The 20,391-nt window shown below is 41.6% G+C and overlaps 1 protein-coding gene across 2 annotated transcripts in view; it reads left to right on the top strand.

Moving 5' to 3' along the window:
- Positions 1-9,371: 9,371 nt before the first annotated feature.
- ssbp4 (single stranded DNA binding protein 4) overlaps positions 9,372-20,391 on the top strand; it is a 61,438-nt gene continuing 50,418 nt past the window's right edge. The window contains exons 1-2 of one of the 2 annotated variants that reach the window (XM_031575385.2): positions 9,372-9,764; positions 19,238-19,310. In XM_031575385.2, coding sequence (XP_031431245.1) covers positions 9,709-9,764; positions 19,238-19,310 — 129 coding nt within the window. In that variant the 5' untranslated portion in view covers positions 9,372-9,708. The remainder of the gene's footprint in view (positions 9,765-19,237; positions 19,311-20,391) is intronic. The other variant, XM_031575386.2, reaches the window with a different exon arrangement.

Raw genomic sequence — 20,391 nt, 5'->3', positions numbered from 1 at the left:
CCTCTGCTGTGCTGCTTTGCAGAATATCTATCATTTCTGGGTCCTGATTAAAAGCTGTCCAGGGGATGCCTGCTGGAAAGTCAGAAAACATGGGGAGGGGGGTATAGTATTATCTAACCCCAGCTAGTCAGAGAGGCCTCCAAACGCCAGGCAAAGTTCAAACACCTGAAAATATGTCCAACACAGATGTTATCAGTTGTAAATGTCAGATCATAACGACGAAAAAGATAAGACACATCTTCCTTTTTTTCTCTGGAGATGAATTTCATCCCTGGCTTCCATCTGCTTTCATTTAGCTTGCGTCTCCGAGGACAGCCACAGCCCTGGGACTGCCTTCTAATAAAATCACTGCTGAACTGTTATCGGTATGGCATGTTTGATCACACCTCCCAACATGGTGCCAGAGTGACTCAGTTACAGTGTACTCAGTTATGTAAATTAAAATGCACTGAGTATTAAAGTTCATCAAATGTCGTCTAATAAAAAAGACTTCAGTGCCAGTAGGATTCACTGTGAAGTTATACAGTGATTGGAATATGTTATTGCAATGTTACAAGAAATGTAATGAGTTGTAATTGAATGTAGTAACAATGCTTATAACATGGTACTAACACCACATATTAACCACACAAAATGTAAAGCTTTCTAATGCAATATAGTGAAAATTGCTTTAGTAGAGTATGATGTCTGTATGATAAAATACATGAATAAGCTAAATTCAGGACTGGTTTTACATTACAAAAATATATTTGTGTATGCTTATGTATGCTAGAATCTCAGATACCATCATCCAATATGTGAAGCACATAAAGTTGCTGAAAATATTTTGGGACCTATCCTATTCTAAAGATAAATTGACATGTAGGATGACAATTTCAGATACCCATATTGCAGGTAGGCCACATCAATTTAATTTGGATATTAATTTTAAATTGAATATGGCCTCCTGATATTTACTGTGTTAACAAACAAACTGCAGATTATCCTATAACCATTAGCATTTTGTCTGTATGTGATAACTATATTTGCATATTGTCTAGGTGGAGGTCTGTCACTGTTTGCCCATTTGTCTGATTTTATGTTTTGTTTTATGAATATATTTGCATGCTTCCATATCTATGTATGTACATGTGTTTGTACTAAAGGCAAACAAATGGCCATACATTCATATGATGTGTGCTGCCATCCCCTCTGGTTTCCGTGGCGACACAAGTCAGTGTTTATGATCTGGGTGCTGGATTACAGGCGTGGGTTTATGAGGCGCTTTGGGGATATGTAGGTCACAGCAACCTCATCCCTGCTAGACTCCCAACCCCCGCCTCAAAACACACACATACACACACACACACACACACACACACACACACACACACACACACACACACACACACACACACATCAACACAAGCACAGGCACATAGGCTCACACGCAAGGAGACACACACACACACACACACAGAGTAAACACGCAACACACACTACACATATGCATGTTCATATGCATATTTTATATGAAATGCATAGATGTAGTCACACACACTCACACACACACAAACACATATATAGATACAAAACTGATTATTTGAGTACTGTGTTCTGGACTTTTAAAATACCCATGTGAGGACCACAATTATGTAGGCCACTGGCTGCTGCTCTTGTGTCTGTGTGTCTGAGTGCACACGTGAGCCTACAGATATAACAGTCACATCAAACCAGCATTATGAACATAACCTACCCCTTAAGTCTTCTTCCTCTTCACTCATCCCATGCTTTTAGTTAAATCTTGTCCAAGCATCTCTTCTCTGATATTGATTCTTTTGCACAAGGTCCCCGACAAGTAAATACAATAAACTAAACTAGTTGCCATGTCAACACTGACTGTTGAGTCCTGATGTGGAAGTTGGGGGTGCTGCTGTTATTCTCATTCTTGAGTCTCAACATACTATGAGAAGATCTTAATGTGGCCCACTTCACACCCAACTCCTCTGAGCTGACCCTGTCTGTGGGCCAGTTCTCACAATTACGACAGGGTTGTCTGTGGCAACCTGCAGGCCAGGAGCCTCACAGAGGCTTCGGTGTGAAGCCGAATCCCTCCCTCCACTAACCTGAGCAGTGTGCCAGCAGTGCAACGGAGCCCTGAAGTTTAAAGGGGTTTTCCATTGCAGGAACTCTAGGCACTTCTGGACACAAACTTTTACAGGAGCTCCCCCCTAATCGGCCCTTTCAGCCTTTCTGTCTCCATTGTGATGTTGGAACTACTGGACCTACTTGACTTAACCTTTGCTCTTCGATCGCAACGTCAATTATGATAAATAATGATACTGTAGCGTTTTGGGGTTGGCGAGGCGCGGACTGTTTCTTTGTCATGGCCAAGGATACCTGCCTCCTGTTTTCCCCAGTCCCTGTGTTGTAAAGCCACTAAAGCGGTACCCCTGGGGTCGTGTGGGGTATGAGGCACAGGAGCTGCCCTTAAAACTGAGATCTCGCTACGCATTCTTCTGAGCTCGCTCGCCAATTATATATCACTTCAGTGGCAGCACCAACATTACACCGTTAAACCAGAGATTTTCTAGATAACGTTAGGATTAACCCAAGGTCGAGTCGACAGTTGAATTTTGCTATAAAGTGGCTAACACTCGATTAAATGGCTTCATGGCAGCTTAATTACTTGATAAATGAAGAGACCAAAACCACTGTTGATTAATTAAAGCCTTTATTTCAGCTGACGTTTTGCTTGTGTTCATTCAATGACAGTAACCTCGACATAACTCCGTAAACTATAATTCCGTTTGCTGTATTCACCTTCTAACCTCTGGTAAGAAATATTCTTGCTGGTTTTAATAATGGTCTCACGTCGCGTTTAACCAATAAGCGTCAACTATCACTTAATTCTCCCCTGAAGACAGCCCTGAAAGAGGTCCTACAGGGCATAAGGGGTCCTGTGGTTGGAACACGCACAAAGGTGCGGCCTCCCTAAAACGGCACAAATTCCTGCAGTGGAAAACCGCCTATACAGATGTGTTTCTGTTCTTTGTAGCCGTTCCATGCCCCCTGGGATCAGTTCAGTTCCATTTCCATGTCAAAGCACTGTGTATGACCTCAGATGCTCTTAAGTAAAGATGACAGGTCTGTCTGTGGGTAAAATGCCGTGATCGCCTGTGTGTGAATAAACAAGTGTGTATATGTATGAGAGACACATAGCGAGAGACAGACAGAGATGGAGAAAGAGATGGAGAGAGAACAGAAGAGACAGGGAGAGAAAGAGTGCTCATTTAGAATAACAGAGGTATCCATAGGGTACAGTGTAGCAGACAAACCTCCTCTAGACTCTGTAATGTGACAACCACCATTATCCATCTGCTTAAATCCCAACCCCCTTCCGGCTGTGCCCATATATACACACACACAGACACACTCATATATACTCACACGCACACACACACACACACACACACACACACACACACAAACACAGATTTATAGCCCTCTGGGTGTATAGACTGGCACGCTGGCAGTGTTTAGGGCAGTGTGTGTGCCTGTGTGACAGACAGTGTGGGTCTCACGCAGATGTGTGTGTGGGCTGGATGAGCTGGCTGGTGTGTGGGTGTGGGTGTTTGTGTGAGACAGACTCAGCGACACAAAGAGAGAGAGAGAGAGAGAGAGAGAGTGGAAGGAATTATTTGGTCAGAATATTTTGGACTTTGTTTTCCCCTGGATATTTACTATCAGAACGAGAGGCCATCAGAAGCTCTGATTTGCTTCCCTTTTATTGGTCTTACTCTTCTGTCTGGCTGACTGCCCTTTACCAAATACATAGGAATGCAGATTTCAAATGAAAAAATAATAAAAAGACTTTGTATTTCAAATGACAGAAATTACAGATATCCCCCTGTCTCTCTACCCCCTCTCTTTCTCTCTACCCCCTCCCTCTGTCTTTCTCTCTCTCTCTCTCTATCCTTCTCTCTTTCTCTCTCTCTCTCTCTCTCTCTCTCTCTCTCTCTCTCTCTCTCTGCAGCCTCTGCTGCACAGGTCTAGCAGATTAGCTGCTGTTCCCTCATGCATATGAGATGACTCCCATGTTCTTAAGGAAGAGGCACTGTGGGGAAGAGGCCAAGGCTGCAGAGGCGATGACGCAGAAAGCACTGGATCACCGATGGGCTCGCCAAAGCAAGAGAGACAATCACCGGCTGATGAGAATGGGGTACAAACGTTAAAATAGTCCACATGCAAACAGAAATGACGTTTTTCCATATTGGGTCAAAATGTCCTTTTTTATTTTTTATTATTATTTTCTATATTTGTTTGTCTATTTCTTTTTCTCAAATCTTATTTTGTTGAACTCTTCCTCTGCGAAGAACCCTTAAAATATGAACCTCTGCCAGTGTGTTAACCTGTGCAGCAGAATGCTGAGCACTCCCTGGCTCTTAGAAATAGAGAAAATCCCTCTAGCGCACACACACATACACACACACACACACACACACACACACACACACACACACACACACACCATCACACACAGGCACACAAGCACACACACAATCACACACAGGCACACAAGCACACACACAATCACACACAGGCATGCAAGCACACACACAAATCTTCACTCACAGGCAAGCACACACACAATCTTCAGTCACACGCACACATACACACACACACACACGCACACAAGCACACACACAAGCACACAAGCACACACACAAGCACACAAGCACACACACAAATCTTCACTCACAGGAAAGCGCACACGCACACACACGCACACACTCACTCTCTCTCACACACACACACACACACACACACACACACACACACACACAGTGCAGCGGTGGGGCTGTGTTTCTTCCCTGAGACACACATGTGGACCTCAGCTCCAAACTACTTAAAGGGGCAGGCAGCCTTTAAATGCAGGACTACATTCCCAGAGCAGACTACAGAGCAGCAGAAGAAGAATACAGCATTATCGTAAATGGAGGGAAAATAAACTAGGCTGAACCAAGGAAACACGAATTAGAATTGTATAATGTCTTAAGGCTAACGATACCGATACATGCAAGCAAAGTGAAGTTCTGTGTTCATTCATTTGTATTGGGGGCAGGTGACGGTGTCGTAGACAAGCGAATTGGGTGAAGTAGCGCAAAAAAATGCTGAGAAAAGTTTAATCCTATGCAAATGAGAAGCGAATTTCACAAGCGGCGGCCAATCAAATTGTTTGTTGTAATCTCTGACGGTTTGAAAATGGCAGGACTATGTCATTGTTCGGTCGTTTAATTTGCTAAAAAGAACAGTTTGGAGGGCCTTGGAAGGGGTTGTTGTTCCTGGTACATTAGATATTTAATCCTGGGCTTCCTTTAATGAAATGACAGTTCTGACATAAAGACAAGTGACTGGATTGCCTACTAGCTGGCTAGCTTGCTATTTCAGTCTTTTACACTATTTCCACACACCACAACACACCCATTCAAAGCGAAGCGCGCGTTTTGCTTCACTGGCACGTACCAGTGCTGTAAGAAGTAAAAAAAAAAAATCTAATTTCTAATCATAGCTACTTTACTTATACATTTTGTTTTGTGCAATCACCGGTTTGAGTTTCACCAAATGTGTGATCTAGGGATCAGACAGGCCTCATCTGGACTCTTGGTAAAATCTCTGAGAAGATTTGGTCAGGGACATTTGTTTGGAACATTCTTGTATCTATGGCATCTCCTTAGCATATAACTGTTGAAAACAACTGCACATGCCACTGTTAAGGGTAACTTTGCTTAATGGGTGTCAGTACTCAACTGGCTGGTTGATTCGAAACATCTGTCTGCAGCTGCAGCTCCACAATGTCGACATACAAGCTGAAACACCAGAGCCTTAAGGCAGCAAATGAACATGACTGACAGATCATTCAAATTTTTTGGTTACCACATTTATAAACAAAACTCCACACTGATGCAAATGAAATGCTTGTTTAAGTACACCAAACCTAGGCTTAACCTAAGTGGAGATTTGAACACTGTACAGTGGTCTGAAGTTACGGCTGTTTAAAATAAGGATTCTTTTTTTTGGAGTATGCCTCCAAAGAACTCTAAACCAAAATCAAACCATCAGAATAATTTTATCGAAGATAAAATACTAAAATTAAATTACCAGAATAACTGAACTTCATGTATAGATATCATGGCCTGTCAAACTAAAACAATACACATTAAGCTCCATGGCTCATTTTCATTGTTAGACCTCATTTAGAGGCATGTCAATGACATGGAAGGCAAAAGGCATGACAACAATGACCCAATAAGAGAACTTGTGACAGTATATATATATCCTGCATTGTAACGTGCTTATCAACAGCCAACCAATACCAATGGCATGAAAACAAATTATGACAAATCAACACTGATGGCTACTGCATCGTGAACAAGAAGAAAAAAATAAGGAAAACTAAAGACAGTTAACTAACAAAACTATTGACTAAATATTTCTCATTGGGAGTTCCTTTTTTACATCAATATCAATGCTAATGGACCTCTCCATTGGAAGCACCAACTGAAATATCTGTTAAGCCCTGACACACCAAGCCGGCAGTCGGCCAATGTTGGGCGTTCGGTGAGCATGTCTTTGCGGTGTGTCCCACAACGTTGGCACTAGTCGGGCCCTTGTTGGCAGCTTTTCGGAGAATAGAGCATGTTTAATTGGTGGCAGAGCCCATCGTGAGAGACATCACTATGATTGGCGATTCAGCCATTGGCGATTCTTTTTAATCAGAGGTTTCATTTGTCTCTAGCTCTCGACACAGGTTTGGAAAAGTCCCCTGAGCCTGTCGCTGCAGTAGGCCTTCCCATAACTGCACCCATTTAGAGCGGTTTCTCCTTATTTTTCACCTCAGCCTTTTCCTTTCTTTTTCCACAACCGAAAGACCAAGGGCTGACAACGCCAGTGCCATCAGACACAATTGACAATTCTTATCGATTAAAAGTAGCTATATTACAAACCCGTCTGTGGTGAGCGAGAGTGGTGTGAAAAAAGTGGTGAAAATGATAAGCAAACACTGCATTGTTTATGGTTTGGTATGGAAAGTTATTTCCCCTCACGCAGGTGCAAAACATACATGCTAGTTGGTTGTTGGCTGTAGTCTTCAAGTGCGACTTTCTGGCCCCAACACAGGCAACGTGAGGCGACGAGCTGGCTGGAGTCTCAGCCTCTGAGGGCACATGTTACATGTACATTAGCTGTGTTTCTACTATCAGGCCAAATATGGGCGAGCTAGTGCATGCCAAGGCCAGTGTTTCCATTGTCACTTCTGGGGCTTGATTGTGCCTCCTCTGGGCTTCCTCTGAGCTTATGGCCAGGGGCTTTTGGCCCACCGATTACTCATGGGCCACGCAAGGCTAACTGGTGCTTGAGGCGGTGTCAAGGTGAAGACGGGGTTAGTAGAGTCAGGTAAGAGAGGTGAGATGTCCACCCTAGGTGTCTAGCCTTGACGTCTACCCAGGTGAGATGTCTACACCTTTTGGTCTTGAAAAGCTCTTGCTCCCTTTGGCTATATAGAGTGGTGATCACAAGAGAGTGTGTGTACTCCTTCCTGAACACAAGCGCAAACAGGGTTTTATCAATGCAGCAGCAACAAACAGTTAGAACACAGTATACTAAACATAATGGACACAAAAGTCATTGTTCTCCAGTCTACATGTCAGTGAAAATGCCCCATTCATAGTAGGCTACATTATAGGTTCAATAGGCAGCAATGCATATGAATGTAAAAAACACCACAATACATGCCACAAAACACATAAATATCACATAAAACCATCTCTGTGAAGGTGTGATAAAATGCTGTCCTTTCACATGAAAGACAAAATCAACAAGTTCAGTACATTTCTACATACATTCTTTAGTGTGTCCCATTCAGTCCCAATTCCACTCACTATGGTATTTCTCTTAAATGCTGCCTATTAGTTCTTCCATGCTAGTGCATCGTAGTGCTGTGAGAGAAAATGTGCCCCTTTTCAGGAGACACAAACTTACTTGCATTCACACAGCAGGAACTATGCCTTCCCTTGAAGTTAATCAAGACTGTAGATTCAGATGTAAATTTTAGTATCTTCCCCTGACTAGATACTGTTAGATGGCCACAGCACTGTTTGGTAGGTCATGCAGTGCACATACTAATTGATTAATCACATGCTAATTACTGAGAGTGCAGACAGGGAAAAAATTGATTTTCAAATACCACCATGATGGAAAGCATGGGGATGAATGAGGCAGTTGACAAACTCTTGCAACTGGCAGATGATAGCGAATGAGCCGAGATACAGAACCTTTCTTAGTTTTGGAGGGCATTTGGATGTTTTGGAGGACATTTTAGGTTCCCCTCTGAGTTCCTGCATCTCTACAGTTCAAGAAGCAACACAGTGGAGAAACAGTGCCTTCAGGTGATGGTCCCACAAAAACACGTATGCATACAGAGTGAAACCCAAACTTCGCAATAGAGAATGTGAGTGAGCTTCAGCCACATGAAATCTTCAGATTTATGTTTTCCCTTTTACATTTTTGCTAAGAAGGGTGGTGCATGAGGGAACCTCTATTTACGGGTTTCTTCATCATCATCTTGTATTCGTATTCTTTTTTGTAAAAAGCATGTTTAATTCATCAAATCTAAATACAACTAAGGTCTAGTCTTGAAGAGACTCCTTTCCAACATAGGGCCAAAAGGTTGCCGTGACCAAGCTCTTTGTGCTGTTAGGTTACAACTAAGTAGCTGGCCTGGTGAAATTATAGCATGAAACGGGGGTGTTGTGTTGGTAATGGATACTTGTATATAGACTCACATACAGTAACATGTGTCACTGCTGCCCATTCCATTGTCTGTTAAAAATCTGATGACTGATTTTGAGTTTTTGGGTCTACTTTGGGGTTTTGTTCATCTTTATCTTAGTTTGCCAAGAAAACCCTTTAAATCACTGTTTGGAATTGTTCCAAACATGACAAAACATGCTTCGGTGGAAATGTGTTATGGTTGCTTTGTGTTCAAAATCATTTGACCCAATAGAGGAAAGGCACCTTATCTTTCATTCACTTTCTGCATAGATATGCCACGTTTGGTTTTTTACATGTGGTTTCATTTGGACGTACCTCAACACGCAATGTTTTTCTCTACACTGGATGGTTGGTAGCCTATTGCTCCAAAGTACATGAGCAATAATATATAGAGTAGGAGATAGAGATAACAACTGTATACATCTGCATTTACATATTTAAATAGAGAAACAACTTTGTTTTGTGTGAAAATATTCCCTAAAGGAATTCAAATTAATGGTGTTTGCCCTGGAAGAAATAGAGTTCTCCTGGTTCTTGAGTCGCAGTCATGTGAAACACAGTTGGGCTCTCTCGGTTTCCATGCCAGGTAAACAAGAAGTGTGCGTACCCCTTTAAGAAACCCCCACCGCCCGCACAGCGGAGGGAGGGAAGGCACATTCCTGGAACAGCGGTTAGAAAAAAAAATCCACCAGTGAGCAGTTTCAAGTTCCCCCAATAGAAACTGTGCCTGATTTGTGGCCAATGTTGGAGATGTAAAAAAAAAGTGCAGGGGGAGGAGGGGAATGGAGAAGGGGGGAGGAAAAACACTAAAGGGGTAGCTATGGAGATAGAGCGTTCTCCTGGCTGCCTTCTTTGACAGGTGTTGAGAGGGGTAAAAGTCTTAAAACAGAATCCAGCATGTACGCCAAAGGTAAAGGAGCAGTCGTCCCTTCCGATAGCCAAGCAAGAGAAAAGTAAGTGAAATTGTGCAACATTTAAAGAGTGCTAAAGCGGGGTTATTGCGGAGTCCCAACTTTCTAAACTGTGACTACTATTGTTTAAAGGTGTGCACGTTACAAGCTCGCTCCCGTGGTATGATATCTGCTCCAGCTGTGGCTCGTCTCTTTAACTTTTCGTCTCGGTTGTTACACTTTTTATCCATTTTGGGTAGCAAGCCGTCCAGCGACTTGGACGCGTGTTACAACAGTGTAGCCTAGTTGCTCGGAATATATTATTGTGTTTCAGACAAAGTGGAAGTTGCACGTTCTCCCTCAGAAGGTGAAGATACAATGTTACGCGCTTGCAGGGATTTCGCATAAGTGTAGCCTACTAAACTGTTAGGGGCATACTAGTTAGTGCAGGAAAATAGGCTGTTTTGTCAGGAAATTGATTGTTCGTTCTTTTGTCTCTTTGGGGAGGAGTTGCATAGACGGAGACAAGCATTGTTTGCGCGGAGATGGCAAAGTCTAGCTTCCCGGCGTTTTATAAACCAAGGGTTTGGTTTAGATTGTTTGTTAGCTAATAACGTTAGGGGCATAGAACGGTATTATTTAAGTTGGGCACGTTTTTGGTATCTGTTTCATCCATTTTGCTGCAACTCTGTAATTCTGAGTCAAAGACAGTTGTATACTCAAGCAATGCATTGTACACAAGGCAGTTAAATGTTAGGGGCTAAACATAATTAGGTTGTAAGAACATTTTGTTACTCGCCTGGTGTTGTAACTTCTGAAGTAGGGTTAGTGCTATATTTTTGTTGATGTTAGTAACGGAGCTCCGAACTAATTGGGATATGACAGCAAGTCACTTCAGCGGGACCAGGACTCTTAAGCGTTTATGCAATGCTGAAACTTTTCCTCTACCCCCGAGTTGTATCTACGTCTCTTTATATTTAAGAAAGGGTTTTCACCCGAGTCGAAATGTCTATATTTGATTGTACTGAAGTATTTACATCATGTTACATCTGGTCATGGTGGTGTTGTGGGTTGTTGACATTAAAATGCGTTATACTTGTCCATTTCGTTATGGTATCTCAACAACATGTAAGAATACAAGATATGTTCCGGGGTGCTTTCAGTAGTGTATAACCAGGACTACGTTGCTGGTTTAGCAGGAGCCGCGGTCAGGGGGTGTTGTACTTTGTGTCGCCGGGGATGCGCTATTGTTGTCTGGCAGCGTGCTGTGTGTCAATCAAAAAGAGCTCTGCTCCCGGCACTCACGGAGTTTGAGGAAGAGGCTCGGAGGAAAAATAGAAAACACGTGCTGTAGCACCGAGCTGTGTTTACGCTAAGCCCTCTATTGATGAAGTTCTGCTCTTCCCAAAGTCAGCTGGTTGATATGACGAGAGACCGAATGGATATGCTTAGAGTGATGGATGCTATGGTCTGCATAGGAAATTATCATTATGGTGATAGATGTAATGCCTAACCCGAATCAGTATAAGGTTAGATGTTATTTTACAGTTTGTAGTGAGTTTGGACCAGTGTCTTTTCGTCAGTTGTGTAACTCCAAATAAACCAAAGCGTCATCATTCCGAAACAAGTTCTTTGGAAACGGTTCTAAAAAGCATTTACAATCGTTTGAGTAGCTTTGTTTTGCCCAGCTTAGCCTAAAGGGGTTGGTCTCCACTCAGCTACTGAGCCTCCAACTATAGAAGAGAGAGACATTCATACACCCATCGAATGTTATGCAAATATTTGGGGAGGAATCATTCAGTTGCCAGTAAATTACATCTTCAGCATGGTGTTTTTTCATCTAAAGGCAGACTTGTCCTTTCTTAGGACCATGTTGGTAATGTTCATGAAGAAGGGAAAGCTCTAATCTCATTAGAGAAGATACTTAAGCTTTCAGCAGTCAGCTCAGTTCTAATTGAAATGGCTCAGATTGATGTGGTAATAGTAGTTAATTACCTGCCTGCTTTAAAAAGTTTTGCTCTTCAGAAGAGCAAAGCAACCTGCTTGATCCATGTATTAAGCTCGAGTCTCGGATCTGATCAGAAGGTTGTTGTTTGGTGAGAGCGGGGTTGCGCATAGATGAGTGTAATTTATGTGTGCTGATCTGGAGTATGGTGGTTAACTGGAATTGATTTAAATGTCTTTCTGCTCCTCGGTCCCAGTGTTTTGTGAAGAGTTTATTAGAGTTCTAAAGGAGCAGTACTGGGCTGAATGCATGCTTTTGATTTTATCCAGATGGTACAGCCTTCTGCAATGGAGGTGTTCTCAGAAACACATAAAGGAAGTACACAAACACACACACACACACACACACACACACACACACACACACACACACACTCTTGCACACACACACACACACACACACACACACACACACACACACACACACACTCGCACACACACACACACACACAGCCCTCCCTTGAAAACCCTCTGATTTCTTCGCTTTCTAATGAATAAATCTAATGTGTTTTTACACAATGAATCAATTAGTTTTCCAAATTAATAGCATCACTGCAATCAGCTGTGTTTGGGCCTATGAAAGACGCTGTCATCTCAATATTGTCAAAACACTGGAGCAATGTAAACACAGGCAGTACTCAAGCGATCATACCAGGCTACTATGGGCTCCTGCTTCTGTGATGTGCAAAGTGTGTGCACGTGCTAGGAAGACTCTACACTTGTCATTTACTTTTTCTAACTTAGAATTAATAGAACCATACTGAAACCATTAATGTTTAATTATTATGAGTCTTGGAGAGTGATGTAATTAAGGACACACTAAGAGACCACCTTAGTCCATAACTCTACATATTCCTTACCGTAAATTTGAACCATGCAGGGCAATAATATTGGCAAGAGATGCAAGATACTGTGGCTTTTGAAGTTCTCTACCTTCTCTGGTACAGAAGTCGCAATATTTAGTCCCAATTTTTAGCTAGAGTGCAACCTTTACATGCAATGACTCAACAGTTTCTAAGTATCTTATTTTAATTATTCATAATTAATCAATATTACTCTGATAATGCCAATGGAATGCATAGCTACCAGGGCCTCTCATCCACCTCTCCCAGGTAACTCTGAGTAAGCCCAGCCCTATCCTCTGAATAATTGAAATAAGGACAGAAAAGTTAATTTGCTAACTGTCTGCGTTTTAGCCGCTTAATCTCGGCTCCAGCTCTTTCATGTTAAAAGAGCCGTCTTGACTGAGCGCCGCAGGGCAGATGTCAGCAGTGCTCTCAGGAAGGTCTCTGAGAACTCGCCTTGATGTGCAGACTTGCTGGATGTCGCCCGGAGAGGAGGGATGAAGAGGAACTGAGTGATCTGTTCCTGCTGTCCATTTCCCAACACTAAAACTATCAACCTGTCCGAGCTGTGAAAGCAGTGTCTTTAAAAGTCTATACTTCAGTCAGTATCAAAATATGCTTTGAGGTTATGAAATGGCAGGTCATGGGAGAATTATGTTTTGCCTCTCATTGTCCTGTTGTTTTGTGGTTCTACCAGTCTGTATTAACAGTTTAAAACCTTATTTTGTTAAGCTTGAACTTCTTGAAAGTTAAAAAGCTAGCGCAAAGGTTTGACATTGTGGCTCACCTCTTTATAGTGTGAACCACCTCTTACTGTCACCCCTACTGTTGTACTCACAGAAGCTTTCAGAAGTGCAGTCATTTAAACATGGTTATATATGAAGCCTACAAGAGTTGATTATATTGCTGCGTTGGTTGCAGATTTAGTATAGAAAAGGTGAAAGAGTATCAGGACTGTTAGCATTCAGTGTAATTTACAGCTGTGTGTGTATAAAGTGTGTTGATAAAGTATGACCTGGACCACTTCACCTAGCAGAAGGAAAAACATGAAGTTCACAGTAGCTTCCATCTTTTTGCCCTGTGGCGTCAGCATGTTGTATTAGCATGTAACTAACCGCTTATTGTAAGTCTCTCACCAGCTCCTCAGCCTTAGCCTTGTTTGGCAGAGCTTCTCATTAAGAGACAGGGGCCAGGGGAGAGCTAAGCTTTCAGCAGGACACCCCATAGCTGCAGTGAGCCTAGTATTATTCCTCAGAGCGAAACCCCATGCTGGCTCTTTGAGTGGGGTGCCCAGAAAGAGCTGTGGTTAGTGAGCGGTGGAATTCCAGAGAGCCTTACGCAAACTTTGGCTGGACCGATGCGGTGGGGGTGGGAAGTGAGGAGGTAAGCGACTTCAAAAGCATGGTTTAGAAGACATGTCAGCACATTTCGTTGTACACCTTGAATGAATGCAAGTTGTTCAGAGACAGCCACAGTATTAGCGTAGGTGTTAATATGGGATTTAGTAAAAGCAGGTAGAGAAGAAGAGTATTCCACAGTTGCAAATCCTCTCGGTCCTCATTTTCAGGGTCTGATTTGTTGCCAAAAAAATTGTTGGAATCAGAGTGTGTTTCACCATGGTGTCTTTAGATTGGGTTGCAAATTCCCCAGTACTGCTATCACAGTGGTACCCATTTTTTTAACGTTCACTCTCTCTATCCGTCTCCACCACACACCCCTCTATCCAGCAGGCCTGTCTCATTGATGTTGCCTTCAGTGCCCCTGACAGTGTCACCAAAGATGTCCCCTAAATCCAGTGGGAGATGAATGTTGTTTTGAATAATGCATTGTCACTAGAAGGTAGGTGCCCACTAGCAGGGCACAGCGGCCCTCTACCCCCACCTTTCAGATCTCTGCCAGGCTTCCCATGAAAATTTCATCTCCTTCCTCACAAGAACCTCTGTTCCACACTAGCTCTGTACAGAGGCTTTAATGAGAGGTGACATGATGTGCCATTGGCTAGATGTACTCAGACAAAAGGTTGGCCTTTCATAGTTTTGCACACCAACCTACACTACCAGGTTAGGTTTGATAAATAACTGGTATTGTTGTCTGTATGGAAACAAGCAGAGGAAAGTGAAGTTGGTGATGTTCTTGAAGAGCAACAGATCTAGAGCAGTCTGTTTCATTGTACCACTTGTCATGGATCTGTCATGGATCTGTGTGTAGATTCTGATCCAAGTAAGAATAGGAAAGGTCTCAGACTACTCCTGTTCCCTCTAAAGGTCTTCCTAGAGCTCCTGGAACTTCAGTGTGTCATGATCTACAGTTCTGGGTGCCTGGAGCATTGTTTTTCCATCCTCTCTTCTCTCAGTGCAATCCCAATTCCCTGACCTGTGATTGGCTCCAAAACCAATTATACAACCAATAATTAGTGCTGGAACATTTACGCACTGCAAGCAGTCATAGGTCAGTTTATTGACTTAATGGGTGCTAAAGGCCTTTGCCTGCAGTGTTTCTGTGTATCGGTAGCTGAACAGCATTCCTAAAAGCCAGGAAGCAATGTAGGATAATGTGGATGTCTCTTTTATGTTCATTTTTGGCTTAGGTGTTTAAATTCCATTTAATTACCCAATTATATGCCAGTCAAGCGCAGTTTTATTTTGTTTTTCTTCCCCAGTGTTGATAAGTGGGAAAGATGAGTAGTAGCAAACAGATTTAGCATTTAGACTTCATCGAGACGTGTAGAGGTGATCGCACTGTCACTTCTGAAAGAGTTAGTTTATGGCAAATCACTGACAAAGCTCCTAAATGAGTTTGTCTGATGTAAGCCCGAGTAATTATTCAGACATTTCAGGAAAGAGGGCTCTCTCATATCGCTTAATCTCGCTGGAAGCGGTTCTAGTGGAGAGATGCTCTGTGAATAGTGATAGAAGCTCACTGCCTCGGTGTTCTGCAGATTGATGTTGCAGAGAGCCATGGCAGCCAGTGTTGTGTGTCCATAGATTTGCACTGGAGAGAAATTCAGCACTTTTGCTGATTTGCATTTGCCTGCTGTTTTATGTTCACTGCTACAAATGGTATGTAACTTGGGGCTTTGCAAGCTGTAGGCGTTTACATTTAATGAGGAGTTAAAATGCTGAATTGCCGTTATCAGACATAAATACATTTGTTCATGTTATTAAAACATTACGGATATTAACAAAAAAATGACAATGTCAGTGTGAGGCTCCCATAATGTTAAGGGATGTTGACAATAGCTGAACGCCTCATTGGTCAGCGCTTCCTGCCTTACTTTATTATTGACATTGTTCTATTGCTTTTAAATCAACAGTTTACACTCATGGTTGTGCATTATCAGTAATAACATCACAGATCTAGACATTCACTTTTGCTTGTGAATAGATCAGAGTTACACGGTCTCTTATGATGGCAAGCGTTAGTGTTCACAACTTTGATTACAGAGGAAGTTTCTTTCAGTTTCTGATACCAGATCACAGCCAAGTATTCTTTTTTTTTAAATGATAATTGATCAAACTTTTAAGTTAACCATTGCCAGTAGCACAATTATTAGACATGTTTCCGCATGCCAATAGTATGGAATTTGTGGTATGATATAACCATTCTGAATGGCTGAATTTTCCATCTTATTTTATGTGTTGACTCTACTGTATTTTCCTGACCATTAACTGTGCCGTATATAAACCATATTATTATTATTATAGTATTTAATGTCATTTTATTAAACAAATCTGTGTATTGACCACACCTGTGTGTTTTTATTTCTTCAACGTTACATCATGCAATGTAGTTGTGGTTTAGTTGTTGTATTGTATGAAGTAGGGATGGGCATTTCATGCAAAAATAGTACACCTACACGTCCTCCCTGCATGCACACACACAAATACCTAATCCCCACTCAGTGAAAACCATTTCTTGAGCGTTTATTTAGTGTTATGGTGTTGTGTGGGAATGGATGCTAAACATTTAAGTTGAATGTTAGTCGATCCCCTGGTGACCTATTACTGTGAACAGTAACCTTCTGACACGCTTTCAGTGGGAATAGCAACCATTGAATTAACGTGTTCGAGTAGGGCAGGAGGTAGGAGGGACATTTACTAACCTTACATTAATATTAGAGAAAACCCTTGCTCCATTGGTGTCCCATTATTTATCTCAGGATTGTTTCATGTCTATGTGAAGCCACCTGTAAGTGGTTGTGATCACTTTGAACCCAAGACTGCCTTTTATTGGTCAGCTGATTTTGAGAAATTAAACTTTCCAGCAAACATTGTTTCCTGGTTGCCATTGCTGTCTAGTTGCTATGCTGGCTAACTAGCTAGCTATGGAAACTTTTAAATAACCTGAAACTGTTTAAATGGCAGATTTCTATTTGCATTACATGATGGCTAGTTATCTAGCTGATGTTATAGTCTCCTTGATTTAGCCTATACATTTTAACATGAGTTTGTCACACACTACCAGCTGCCAACTGGTAAGATGGTTCCCTAAGTTAGAGATAGCTAGGACAGTTAAAAAGCTACAATAGGTAAAAACCCCTTTCAGTGACTGTGCAGCTTTATATTAACACGTGACAACATAACATATTAAAATGAGTTCATAGTACACATGCTAGCCACTACTAACTGTTAATATTGTTCCCTAAGATAGAGATGGTTAGGATAGTTCATAGCCAGGTTAACTGGCATGAGACCTGCCATGTTTTACACCTCAAAGAGGTTCGCGTTTCATGCATCCCAACGCGCTCCATGCATCCCAATACATCCCGTTAAATATAGTCTGGTGGGAATACATGACACTTGTTACTTTATCGTTACGGACTGAATGAGTATGAATGAAAATGTTTTATCTATCCGATGTTGCATTGGCAGAGTTACTGTGCCCGTTACTAACTACTAGGGGGGGCAAAAATGCATTCCTAAGTATAGGACTCATCAAGTATTAACTGCAGAGCTGCAGACATAGGGGTGGGGAAAAAAAATCGATTTTTCAATTTCTCTCAATTCTCTTTAGAACGATTCTGTCTCGATTCAGAAAAGTTCATAATCGATTTTTTAATAAAACATTTTTTTTTTTTAATTAATATTTTTTTTTTTTTTTTTTTACACATTCATTTTGTGTTGAAATGCAAGCTGCATCGATTATTGCATTGTTCATAGAAAGTCATAATTGTGACAAGGAAAAACTTTTTCTCTAATAAAAAAATAGATCTGTTGATTTATCAAACACAAAGTAGGAAGTGATTTGAGACTCTAAGTAGCAAACTCAAATGTTTTAAAAATTGAGATGCATCGATAATCGTTTTATCGGTTTAGAATTGATAATCGGTTTAGAATCGAGAATCGGTTCAGAATCGAGAATCGGTTTAGAATCGAATCGTTGACCTCTGAATAGGAATCGAATCGAATCGTGAGGTGCCAAGAGATTCCCACCCCTATGCAGACATTTTGCTAAATCACTGTATAAACCGTGGTTAATAGTCAGGGAATTATGGTATGGACTCCTGAGGTGGGAGCAGTGCAACCAACTAGTTTATTAACAAAGTGTATCAAAAGGCCAAGAAAAGAAAAATTGCTCATACAGTCTTCACATGACGATATGTAATCAACTTCATTTTCACTAGTAGCTGTCCAGGTTATGCACTATGTAGTTCTGTGGTATATCCCATGAAATTGTATTGTCACTAAATCACTAAAAGACACAACTTAGCATGCTAGATAGCTTTTATCATGAGCTGTGCTGTTGTCAGTGTTTGCAAGGTTTTTGCATAACTTTTTGCAATTATCTTGCATGTTTGAGACCAACAACATGGGTCTGGGTGACTTATTTTATTGAAAAAGTTACATGTGTTATACTGTAGTATTTAATGAGGCTGAAAAGTATCTAAATCAATAACAATTATTTTCTGTATAGAGAGCAGCAAGTATAATCCCTGGATGGACACGTTAGCTGGCAGTCTAATGAATACATTCTTTACAGTCCTCTCACTTTTGCTGGGGCTGTGTTTGGGGTCATGCCCTTTGTGTATCCTCATGCTATGCCCCTTCTGTCACATTGCCTTTGATGTCCTGTTGTGACTGAGCCGGTTTTTGGTTGTGGCCTTGATATGACGTTTTTGATGACTACTGTTTCATAACAGTATCATCACTGCTCTTTTTTCCGTGGTTATGTGTGAGTTACACAGTCACAGCAGTGTTGTGAACATGTGCAGAAACATCTCGTGTTATCCACTGACAGAGAGTGGCACCGTCTGACTGCTGCTCCACACAGCCTCTCACATAGAGCAATATGGGAAATTACTGAAGGTGTTCTTTTACAAAATAAAATTTAAAGGATGTTTGCAATATCACACCATTTTAACATGAATTTTACAGTTACATCTTGAGGGACCTTGATTGAAGGAATCAATTAATTATTCTGAAGCTGGAAGTGTTGGGACTATATATTGGTACCTGTGTTACCCCTCACGCCCACATCACACGTTGGCTTAAAATACAGAGAAGCCATAACTCTCCACCTTACTTAACGCAGAGCTGAGATTAGTGCTGTTTTACCCCTCTTTGATGACATAGGCTATGTAGAGTGAGGGATGCCAAGGAAGGAAGAGAGAGAGTGAATGTGAGGATGGGAGTGAGGCCGAATACTTAACCATTTGTTTCTCTTCTCTTTTGTTTTTGTTTTCTGCAGGCTAGCTTTATATGTGTACGAGTACTTACTGCACGTCGGAGCACAGAAATCAGCACAGACCTTCCTGTCCGAGGTAAGAGCAGCTTCCTGTCTTGTGTGGATGTATGGGAATCCATCCCAGTTCCCATTGTAAAGTCTGGGCTGGAATGTACATTACAGCTGGACAAGGTCCGCCACCGCCATTGAGATCTCTCAAACACTGGGAATGGAATAATACACCCTCTTTTCATGAGATGTTCCTGAACCTTTTAGTGCACTGAAGTAAATTGTGGGAATGCATATCAGATATTGCTGCTTTGGAACTGGGGTTTGGGTTACCTGTTTTTGGTCTACCTGTAATTTGAAGTAACCTGTAGTGGTTTGAATGATGAATGCAAATGTTTTTTTTTTTTATATATATGTAGAAACCCAATTCCACCTCCCAAATCCCCACCTACTGTATAAAATGAATGAAATCTGTGCATTTTTTTATTTAAATTAACCCATTGGCAATCTACAAATCTACAATACATATGTTAATTGAATATGTTTAGCTAGTTTCTGTGTAAAAAAAGACCTAAAAAGTCAAGCATTGTTAACCCTAATTTTGGAACAATCCCAGTTGGTAGTGAAGTCTACAGATTCTCTGTGCCAAAATAGTTGGGCTGAAAAGCTGCCAGCCTAAAGGCATTGGCGCTGCAGGCTTGGCCTGTAGCATCGAGAGCCCTACACCTCTGCACTAGAGGGTGAGCTACAGGCGGCGTTTGGTTCGTAACCGCTCTTAACTGCTGCCACATGTTAAAAGTCTGATTTAATCTCCTCTGGTGGAGAGGTGAAATGTGCTCAATTGCTTAATAGCATGTTCTTAACCCGGAGACCTGTGAAAGTGATCCCCTTTTCAGCACAATAAAAAAGGAATACCATTATTTCCCGTTTTATTTGTTGTAGACTAAATGTAGAGGCCGCTGCGCTGCAGGCAGCTATTTTCTATAAAGCCACTGAGTTAGCAGGTGCTTACTGTATCATCAGGTATTATTTAGCATCCACAGCATCTAGTACAATCCCAATTGTAAGTCATTTCATTTGAGATGGTAGACGTGGAGAGTGACAAAGTCTACCTCGTTAATTGATTGTTATTTACTTTCTTTCCCATTAATTGTAAACTTAACAATAAG

This window comes from Clupea harengus, chromosome 10 (genome assembly GCF_900700415.2).
Source record: "Clupea harengus chromosome 10, Ch_v2.0.2, whole genome shotgun sequence".
NCBI classification, from domain to species: domain Eukaryota; kingdom Metazoa; phylum Chordata; class Actinopteri; order Clupeiformes; family Clupeidae; genus Clupea; species Clupea harengus.
Note: the sequence above shows the minus strand (reverse complement) of the source record. Positions and strands in the feature narration are given on the sequence as shown.